Genomic DNA, 11,328 nt, shown 5'->3' with positions numbered 1-11,328 from the left:
TGTGAGGGGGGGTCGGTGTGACTGTGTGAGGGGGGGGTCGGTGTGACTGTGTGAGGGGGGGGGTCGGTGTGACTGTGTGAGCGGGGGGTCGGTGTGACTGTGTGAGGGGGGGGTCGGTGTGACTGTGTGAGGGGGAGCGGTGTGACTGTGGGGAGTGAGTCTCTGATTGTCCTGTGGGTGATGGTCTCACTGGGATTGAACAGACTCAGTCTCAGTCCTGTGCAGGCAGCAACTTTATTGAGGCTTTTAAATCAGAAAAAGCAGAAAGTTCCAGGTGGCTCCCAGATTCTCACAGAACGGTGTAATTACACAATACAGACCGTCAATCGTCAATCAGTCCTGGGTTGTTAGTGACCAGAGACTGTGGGCATTAATACCAGTTCAAGTCTGAACTCTGGGTGCTCAGATAAAGCTGTTGTTCCATGTGACAGTCAGGACGGTCTGAGATTTTTCTCAGTCACCTCCCCCCTCCGTCTCCCTGGATAATCTTTGACAGAGTTCCTCAGCTGATGCTGTCACTGAGCATGGTCTCCGTTGCCTGGGACTGTTCCAGGGAGATTGATGGAGAAATCCGTGACTGACTGACTGTGGGTGGGAGACAGCAACTGGGAAAGGCTGGTTCCCATCCTGAAATCCTTGTTCACAGCAACTTTCAAGCAGAGAGTGTGGCCTGGGGCGGGGTGTGGGGGGAGCAGGAGCTGATTGGCTGCAGAAGCTCAAAGCACAACATGGCTCTCTCCAAATGAGCAGCGTTTTGGATTAATGTTCATGACTGGAAAATAAAAGTCACAAAAAACGCTCAGTTACTCTCTGATTGGAAATCACACTCACCGTATCAGTGATCAATACTTTTCCTAATTCATTGACACGGTATTCCACTGAACAGGTGAACATTTCTGACCTGCACAGGGAGTGGACAGGGCCCGGGGGGGAGCCTGATCTGATGTGACTGACTGGGTTCATTCAGAATTTACCACATTGTGCTGGGGCCTGGATTCACTCAGGGGACACAGAGTGAGAGACAGTGGGCTGCGACACTTCATTCGGAAGAGTCGGGGGGAGACTATTTGTAAACGGGAGAAAACTTTGGGAAATCTGAAGCGCAGAGGGATGTGGGAATCCGAGTTCAGGATTAGCCTCAGGTTCAGAGGCAAGTTCAGCTGGCAGTTAGGAAGGTGAACCCAATGTTCGCGTACATTTTAACTGCGAGAACACAAGTGCAGGGACGGACAGCTGAGGCCATGGTTGGCAGATTGTGGGACGGTTTGGTGTCCCAGTGATCTCCAGCTCAGAGGAAGGCCCTTCAGCCCATTGAGTCTGTGCTAGTCAAAACCAGCCACCTGAGGATTCTAATCCTGTTTTGCAGCATTTGGCACAAAGCCTTAGATTAGATTCCCTACAGTGTGGAAACAGGCCCTTCGGTCCAACAAATCCACACCGACCCACTGAAGTGCAACCCACCCTTACCCCTACATTTACCCCTTACCTAACACTACGGGCAATTTAGCATGGCCAATTCCCCTGACCCGCACATCTTTGGACTGTGGGAGGAAACCGGAGCACCCGGAGGAAACTCACACCTTGTTTGCCTTGATACCAGAAGGACACATCCAAACACTTCATCAATGATGAAAGGCTCTCCCCCCTCCCTCCCTCTCCCCATCTCTCCCTCCCTCCCTCTCCACACCTCTCCTCCCCATTCCAGGCAGTGAGTTTCAGGTTTACCCTCACATCCTCACAAACCTCCTGGCCCTTCCCTTTAATTTGACAGGGATCTAGCTGACTCACCTTGATGCCGTAGACCAGATCTTGCTATACTTTCTTTCCCATAGGGAGAGGACAGATTGTGGTGTAGAAATCTCTCCTGAACACAATGTCAGCTATTTCTGCACTTTCCCTAACCTCAAATAGCCCCTCACCATTGGAACTGCATGAGCATGTTTGCATGTCTGGAGTTCCCCCTGCAGATGTGTTCCTCCAGCTTCCTCCTGTTACTGCTCTATAGACTACCCTCAGCAATGTCACTACATCCTTTTGTTCCTTAGATCCAACCAAATGGATTCTGTCTCTAACCCTCGGGGACAGCCTCTTTCTCCAGCCCTTGCCCAACATATCCTCCCCGCTCCTCCCCATTTTTTCCTTCCCCTCACTTCCCATTGATGTGCCCATCATAATGAAGGTCTGGTGTTGAATATTCAGCCTCACGATGTCCTTGAAGCTGTCTCCTGCCATGAATAGTGGACGTGTAATCCAAATTCAGTCAGTTTAGCTCACACCCCCACCCCATGTTCACAGCATCTGTCCCCAAAACGACATTCCATTGCCAGCCAGCTTGGTATCTGAGTGCTCCCAGGGAATGGAAGGTGGGGGAGAGGCAGCTCCCAATGTCATGTACTCACTGAGAGGGACTGGAGATCAGGGAGTTAGATTCTGATGATTAATACTCACTGTGTGAGGGGGATTGGGGATCAGGGAGTTAGATTCTGATGATGAATACTCTGTGTGAGAGGGATTGGAGATCAGGGAGTTAAATTCTGATGATGAGTACTCACTGTGAGAGGGATTGGAGATCAGGGAGTTAGATTCTGATGATGAGCACTCACTGTGAGAGGGATTGGAGATCAGGGAGTTAGATTCTGATGATGAGTACTCACTGTGAGAGGGATTGGAGATCAGGGAGTTAGATTCTGGTGATTAATACTCACTGTGAGAGGGATTGGAGATCAGGGAGTTAGATTCTGATGATGAGTACTCATTGTGAGAGGGGGAGTGGGGATCAGGGAGTTAGATTCTGATGATGAATACTCTGTGTGAGAGGGATTGGAAATCAGGGAGTTAGATTCTGATGATGAATACTCACTGTGAGAGGGATTGGGGATCAGGGAGTTAGATTCTGATGATGAATACTCACTGTGAGAGGGATTGGGGATCAGGGAGTTAGATTCTGATGATGAATACTCACTGTGTGAGATGGATTGGGGATCAGGGAGTTAGATTCTGATGATGAATACTCACTGTGTGAGATGGATTGGGGATCAGGGAGTTAGATTCTGATGATGAATACTCACTGTGTGAGATGGATTGGAGATCAGGGAGTTAGATTCTGATGATGAATACTCACTGTGTGAGATGGATTGGGGATCAGGGAGTTAGATTCTGATGATGAATACTCACTGTGTGAGATGGATTGGAGATCAGGAAGTTAGATTCTGATGATGAATACTCACTGTGTGAGAGGGATTGGGGATCAGGGAGTTAGATTCTGATGATTAATACTTACTGTATGTCACTGTGTGGTTCCGGTGCCCCAAAAAGTTCCACCTCACACAGCGAAATGCATTTTTCAGTTCCTGGGATTGTGATGGTCACAAACACACCATGCACTCCGATATCTCCGCATTTAATCACTTTAGTGTCTCCCGCTGGGATTGAGACGTTGGACGCACAGCTGGAAAAGGCAGAAGGAGAAACTCAATCCACATGAAGCAAGAAACAAACTCAAGATCAGACACGACAGGACGGGTTGAAGAAATCAGCCTGCGAGTGCAGTTTGTGTGTGGCTGGGATTTTCCCATGACACAGATGATTGGGAATCTCTCAGGTTTGGTGAATTACAGAAGGGGGAGGTACAGGGCCAGTAAATTATAGAGAAACCAAAGAATTGCTGAAGCTGGAAATCTGAAACAAAACCAGAAATTGCTGAAGAAACTCAGCAGGTCTGGCAGCAAGTCGGGAGAATGAAACAGTTAACGTTTCAAATGCAGTGACCTTCAGAACTGCAGAGTGTAGGGTTTGTGAATTACAGAAATATTTATCAATGACACAAATATTTATAAATTACACTGCATTGTTGGTTCCATTGTTTTTTAAACAGTCTCCAATGTGAATGTTAGCTCCTTCCAAAGCTTTGTCTGCGCTGGTGGTAATTTTGACGACATAGACCCGGTAATGGTAATGCAGATTAACTCTCCACCATGGGTCTGATTCCACACTGGTCCGGCTGCAGGATCCCTTACTGGGATCAGTCATGTCATTTCCATCTATTGCGTTCGCTGCCCACCCCCGAAAGTCTGCAAGGCTGGACTGAGTGGCCACAATATTCTCAGCCAAGTTTTCTGGAATAAAGGGCATGAGAGTTAGTTTTTTTAAAAAAAAGGTCACTTTCCTCAACTCTGACAACATTTATCCTGTCTGGAAGAAATGCTTATGGTAATGTCCCAACCTCTGATCCAGGAGGCCAGAGTTCAAGTCCCAGAGGTATGTCATCATGTCTCCAAGCAGACTGAGTCAGGAATCTCTCCCCAGTCGATAATTCGAGGTAATTGGCAGAAATACCCACAAGTTGTGATCTGGATAGTGGTGTTCCAGTGAGTGCTGGGAGCAGAGCAACTTTCAGACAGGAATCATTCTGACAGGCTTTGAGGCAGGAGTCGATGCCTCTGCCTCATTGGACAGGACCTGTCAGAGACCCAGTGGGCTGAATGGACTGTGATACTCTGATCAATGCCCCATCAGAGTTACACAGCCTGGCAGCCTTTGACCATGGTGCTGCTGGTCTCTCTTGGAGCTGGGAGAGCTGGTCTCAGGTACACACTCTGGCTGGTCACTCAGTGAACACTGGACCAGTCTGAGCAACACTGCTCTCTACTCCTCACCATTCAAACCAGCTCCCACTGGTTAGACCTGAGGCTAATCCCTCCCAGTTTGTATTTGTTTGTAACTGGCTCCGCATGAAGATCTTACCAGTTCGTGGGTGGGAAGTAGCAAAGCCCAAGATGCAGGCAAACACCAATGGGTAATAAGGCGTCATCCTGTGGAACAGAGAAACAGAGCAGTTTATGCCTCACACTGAGAAAGGGCCTTCGAGAGAATCAGTGAGAGATTACTGGACACAAAGAGGCTACACCAACATAGAAATCAGCAGGAGGCCACTCAACCCTTTGAGGGTTCTGCTCCACCATTCAGTTCGATCATGACTGATCTACATTACCACCTCCCGCTGACCAGAAGGCCAAAGGATATTGTAGCAGAATTTGGCCATTCGGCCCATTGAGTCTGGTCCACCATTCAATCATAGCTGATAGATTCCTCAACCCCAGCCTCTCACTTTCTCCCTATAACCCTGCATTCCCTTACTAATTAATAACCTCTCTCTCTTTGTCTGTCTGAAATGCAGTCAACAAGGTGGCCTCAACAGAAAACAGTCCGTGTCTTGATTTTTCCTAAAATAAAATGCATAACCTGACGCTTTCTCATACTGTATTCCAACAGCCAGCTCTTTACCCGCTCTCTCCCAGCCTCTCCAAGTTCTTCTGCATCCCCCAGCTTCGTCAACACTACCTGCCCCTTCACCGATCTCTGCGCCTTCTACAAACCTAGCAACAATGGTCTCAGTTCCTTTGTCCAGACCGTTACTGTATAATGTGAATAGTTGTGGTTCCAACTCTGACCCCTGTGGAACTCCACTAATCACTAGCTGCCATCCTGAAAAAGACCCCTTTATCGCACCCTCTGCTTTCTGCCAGTCAGCCCATCCTCCATCCATATCTTACCCCTAACACCATGGACTCTTATTTAGCAGCCTCCTGTGTGGCACCTTCTCAGGAGGTGTAGTGGACAGCGAAGAGGGTTACCACAGATTACAACAGGATCTGGACCAGATGGGCCAATGGGCTGAGAAGTGGCAGATGGAGTTTAATTCAGATAAATGTGAGGTGCTGCATTTTGGGAAAGCAAATCTTAGCAGGACTTATACACTTAATGGTAAGGTCCTAGGGAGTGTTGCTGAACAAAGAGACCTTGGAGTGCAGGTTCATAGCTCCTTGAAAGTGGAGTCGCAGGTAGATAGGATAGTGAAGAAGGTGTTTGGTATGCTTTCCTTTATTGGTCAGAGTATTGAGTACAGGAGTTGGGAGGTCATGTTGTGGCTGTACAGGACATTGGTTAGGTCACTGTTGGAATATTGTGTGCAATTCTGGTCTCCTTCCTATCGGAAAGATGTTGTGAAACTTGAAAGGGTTCAGAAAAGATTTACAAGGATGTTGCCAGAGATGGAAGATTTGAGCTACAGGGAGAGGCTGAACAGGCTGGGGCTGTTTTCCCTGGAGTGTCGGAAGCTGAGGGGTGACCTTATAGAGGTTTACAAAATTATGAGGGGCATGGAAAGGATAAATAGACAAAGTCTTTTCCCTGGGGTGGGGGAGTCCAGAACTAGAGGGCATAGGTTTAAGGTGAGAGGGGAAAGATATAAAAGAGACCTAAGGGGCAACTTTTTCATACAGAGGGTGGTGCGTGTATGGAATGAGCTGCCAGAGGAAGTGGTGGAGGTTGGTACAATTGCAGCATTTAAGAGGCATTTGGATGGGTATATGAATAGGAAGGGTTTGGAGGGATATGGGCCGGGTGCTGGCAGGTGGGACTAGATTGGGTTGGGATATCTGGTCAGCATGGACAGGTTGGACCGAAGGGTCTGTTTCCGTGCTGTACATCTCTATGACTCTATGACTCTAAAATCTTCCCAGTGACCGAGCTCAGGGTAACCGGCCTACAGTTTCCTGTCTCCTGCCTCCCTCCCTCCTTACACAGGGCTGTTGCATTAGCCCTTTTCCAGTCCTCGGGACCATCCCTGACTCCAGTGATTCCTGAAAGATCACACCAATGTCTCTCCAATCTCCTCAGGTATTTCCTTCAGAACTCTGGGTTATCATCCCTCAGACCTTCCAGCTTCCCCAGCTCCCTTCTCCTTAGTGACGGCCTCTGCCCCTCTGATTCTCTTGAAGTTCTGGTGTGTTGCTGGGGCCTTCCACCCCAGTGAAAACTGATGCAATGTACCGGCTCAGTACCTCCATCATTTCTAGGTTCCCCATTGCTACTTCTCCAGCCTCTTTTTCCAGCAGTCCAACATCCACTCTTATCAACCTTGTTAAATATTTAAAATGAAACTCTTGCAATCTTCCCTTTACCTGCTGTTCCTGAAGTTGGATTCCTGAGCCTTTCCACTCCCCCACCACCCTCACTATTTAGATTAAAGTCCTATCCCTTTCGGCCTTTGCCTGATACGTTGATTCTCCTGCTCCTCAGATGCTGCCTGACCTGCTGTGCTTTTCCAGCCCCACACTCTCGAGTCTGATCACCAGCAACAGCAGACCTCACTTTTGCTCACGGTGTTATGGCCAGTTTGCTCACATTCCCTACAGCTCCCACTGTCACCCACACACAGCACAAGGATCTCCAACCTGTCAGACAGGATGATTGGCTCAGGTTCCTTCATCACTACCCCCTGGATCCCTCTATCTGACTCACTGGGAGTCACACCCTCCTGTCCCTGACCACTGACCGAATTCGAGATGGTGTGACTGCACCCAGGGAACTCTCCCTGTCCCTGATGTGTCTCAATGCTCGAAGCGCAGACTCCAGCTGATCGACTCTGAGCCGGAATTCCTCAGGAACCCAACCCTTGCTCTGGATGTGGTCACTGTAAACCACAATGGGATCCATTAACTCCCACATCATCTGTGACCAACCCAGAAGTCTGGCCCAGAATTTTACTAACTCAGTTTTTGATGCAACAAGAATGTCTCCACCCACCCCTTAAACCATGTGCAAGCTGAGTCTATCTAACCTTTCCTTACAAAACCAAGACCCATTCCAGGTCTGGCAGCATCTGCAGAACTTCTGAGGAAGGGTCACTGGACTTGAAATGTTGACTCTGTTTCTCTCTTCACAGATGCTGCCAGACCTGCTGAACTTCTCCAGTGATTTCTGTTTTCATTCCAGACATTAATCTGCTGAACTGTCTCTGAACTGCCTCCCACACATCTACATCCTTCCTTCCATACAGTGACCTGTACTGTACACGGTGCTCCAGATACAGTCTCTCCAGGGCCCTGTATAACTGAGGGGTAACCTCCCTACTCCTGTATTCAATTCCTCTCACAATAACCCATTCCATCCTCTGAGTTATCCTGGTCACTCACTGTCCCTGTAGACTAACCTTCTGGAGTTGATGTGCTCAGACACCCAGATCCCACTGCAGCTCAGAGCTCCACAATCTCTCACCTCTTCGGTAATTCATTTCCTTTTTATTCTTTCTGCCAAAATGGCCAGTTTCACAGTTTCCCATTGGCCAGCCCTTTGCCCATTCCCTGAACCCATCTAAATCCCTTTGTAGGGACCTGCTGTCCTCTTCACAGCTCCCTTTCCAGCCCAACTTTGTGACATCAGCAAGTTTCACTCCCATACCTTCCATCCCCTCCCTCTCAATCACTTCGACACATCGGAGGTCCCAGCACTGACCCTGTGGCATTCCCCACACACCGCCTCCCCCCCCCCCCTCCACCCCATGACATCCTGTCAGTCTGAGAAAGACCCACCTTCTTCCTGTCTGCTTCCTGTTAGCCAGCCAATCAGCTCTCCATGTCAATGTTAGCCCCGAAAGCCTCAAGCTTTACCTCAGCAATTGATGGAGCATCTGATCAAAACCCTTCTGGAAATCCAAGTTATTTCCATCCCCTGGTCCCCTTTCTCAACAGAAAGTGTTGCCATCACAAAGGATTTAAAATGGTGTCTCTTTGTTCTAGACTGGCCCTGACTCACCTCCATCCTGTCACCATCTTCAGGATCCTTTACCCTCCGACCCGGTCTCCCCCCAGCCCCCTCCATCTCACCCACATCCTTCTATTCCTTTCTCCCTGTGTCTTTTCTAACTTGTCCTTAAATACATCGACAACATTCTCATCAAACACTCCCAGGACAGGGACAGCACGGGGTTAGATACAGAGTAAAGCTCCCTCTACACTGTCCCCGTCAAACACTCCCAGGACAGGGACAGCACGGGGTTAGATACAGAGTAAAGCTCCCTCTACACTGTCCTCCATCAAACACTCCCAGGACAGGGACAGCACGGGGTTAGCTACAGAGTAAAGCTCCCTCTACACTGTCCTCCATCAAACACTCCCAGGACAGGGACAGCACGGGGTTAGATACAGAGTAAAGCTCCCTCTACACTGTCCTCCATCAAACACTCCCAGGACAGGGACAGCACGGGGTTAGATACAGAGTAAAGCTCCCTCTACACTGTCCTCCATCAAACACTCCCAGGACAGGGACAGCACGGGGTTAGATACAGAGTAAAGCTCCCTCTACACTGTCCCCCATCAAACACTCCCAGGACAGGGACAGCACGGGGTTAGATACAGAGTAAAGCTCCCTCTACACTGTCCTCCATCAAACACTCCCAGGACAGGGACAGCACGGGGTTAGATACAGAGTAAAGCTCCTTCTACACTGTCCCCTCATCAAACACTCCCAGGACAGGGACAGCCATGGGGTTAGATACAGAGTAAAGCTCCCTCTACATTGTCGCCTCATCAAACACTCCCAGGACAGGGGCAGCACGGGGTTAGATACAGAGTAAAGCTCCCTCTACACTGTCCCCCCATCAAACACTCCCAGGACAGACACTGCACGGGGTTAGATATAGAGTAAAGCTTCGTCTACACTGTCCCCTATCAAATACTCCCAAGACAGGGACAGCACGGGGTTAGATATAGAGTAAAGCTCCCTCTACACTGTCCCCTCATCACACACTCCCAGGACAGGGACAGCACGGGGTTAGATACAGAATAAAGCTCCCTCTACACTGTCCCCCCCCATCAAACACTCCCAGAACAGACACTGCACGGGGTTAGATACAGAGTAAAGCTCCCTCTACACTGTCCCCTCATCAAACACACCCAGGACAGGGACAGCACATGGTTAGATACAGAGTAAAGCTCCCTCTATACTGTCCCCCCATCAAACACTACCAGGACAGGGACAGAATGGGGTTAGATACAGAGTACAATTCCCTCTACACTATCCCCTCATCAAACACTCCCAGGACAGGGACAGCACGGGGTTAGATACAGAGTAAAGCTCTCTCTACACTGTCCCTCCATCAAACACTCCCAGGACAGACACTGCACGGGGTTAGATATAGAGTAAAGCTTCGTCTACACTGTCCCCTATCAAATACTCCCAGGACAGGGACAGCACGGGGTTAGATACAGAGTAAAGCTCCCTCTACACTGTCCCCTCATCACACACTCCCAGGACAGGGACAGCACAGGGTTAGATACAGAATAAAGCTCCCTCTACACTGTCCCCCCCCATCAAACACTCCCAGAACAGACACTGCACGGGGTTAGATACAGAGTAAAGCTCCCTCTACACTGTCCCCCCATCAAACACTACCAGGACAGGGACAGAATGGGGTTAGTTACAGAGTAAAGCTCCCTCTACACTGTCCCCCCATCAAACACTCCCAGGGACAGGGACAGCACGGAATTAGAGTCATAGAGATGAACAGCATGGAAACAGACCCTTCGGTCCAATCAGATATAAAGTTCAGATTACTCTTGATTGCACGTTGCACTGGGGGCTGTTGGGTGAACGCCATTCTGCATTAAGGTGCATCGCGATGGATAAGAGGTTTCAGACAATCGGAGAATACACCCACTGCTCTGTTCCCAATTCCCACTGCCCAAAACCCAGGACCCAGTTCACTGTGGCGTTCCCAGTGCCCACTAGCCAGCTCCCAGTGCTCCCTGCCCAGTGCCCAGTACCCAGTGCTCCCTGCCCAGTACCCAGTCCCCCGTCCCCAGTGCCCAGTGCCCTCTCGTCTGTACCCAGTGCCCAGTGCCCAGTGCCTTGTACCCAGTGCTCTCTCACTAGTACCCAGTGTCCTCTACCCAGTGTTCACTTCCCAGAGCCCAGTGCTCTCTCCCCAGTACTCAGTGCCCAGTGCTCCCCACCCAGTGCCCAGTGCTCCCCACCCAGTACCCAGTGCTCCCCACCCAATGCCCAGTGCTCCCCACCCAGTGCCCAGTGCTCCCCACCCAATGCCCAGTGCTCCCCACCCAGTGCCCAGTGCTCCCCACCCAATGCCCAGTGCTCCCCACCCAGTGCCCAGTTCCAGGCTGCAGGAATAGTGATCAGGAACAGTGTCTCACCTTCTGATGGTTTTCACCGTGGCTGTGAGTGGTGGCTTTGCTCAGAGATTTATATCAGAGCAACCGGGGGAGGGGGTCAGTGTGCCAACTGTCACATGATGCTGATGGTGGCTGTCTATTGACCAACGGTCTGATCTGATTGGTCAATCTTAGGTAATAGTCATTGATGCAATCCCCTCCGAAAGAAAGAAGGGGGGAAATGTGCAACATGTGAATGGCTGTTAGACAGGATGGGAAAGCAGGAATGTTCCGTGGGAGAGGGGTGGGGTGTGTTGTGGGAGAGGCAGAGATGGAGAGGGAGAGAGAGGGAGGGAGAGGGAAGAGAAAGAGAGGGAGA

General features: G+C 49.9%; 1 protein-coding gene across 1 annotated transcript; it reads right to left on the bottom strand.

Moving 5' to 3' along the window:
* Positions 1-215: 215 nt before the first annotated feature.
* On the bottom strand, positions 216-11,048 carry LOC132816190 (fucolectin-5-like). Its single transcript, XM_060825686.1, has 5 exons — positions 10,992-11,048; positions 4,744-4,811; positions 3,842-4,115; positions 3,281-3,448; positions 216-772 (listed from the first exon to the last, which is right to left on the bottom strand). Exons 2-5 carry the CDS (start codon positions 4,808-4,810, stop codon positions 760-762), a joined length of 522 nt encoding a protein of 173 aa, XP_060681669.1. The 5' UTR covers position 4,811; positions 10,992-11,048; the 3' UTR covers positions 216-759.
* Positions 11,049-11,328: the final 280 nt, after the last annotated feature.

This window comes from Hemiscyllium ocellatum, chromosome 5, assembly GCF_020745735.1.
Source record: "Hemiscyllium ocellatum isolate sHemOce1 chromosome 5, sHemOce1.pat.X.cur, whole genome shotgun sequence".
In the NCBI taxonomy this organism is placed as follows: Eukaryota; Metazoa; Chordata; class Chondrichthyes; order Orectolobiformes; family Hemiscylliidae; genus Hemiscyllium; species Hemiscyllium ocellatum.
This window is presented reverse-complemented; position numbering and strand designations above follow the sequence as displayed.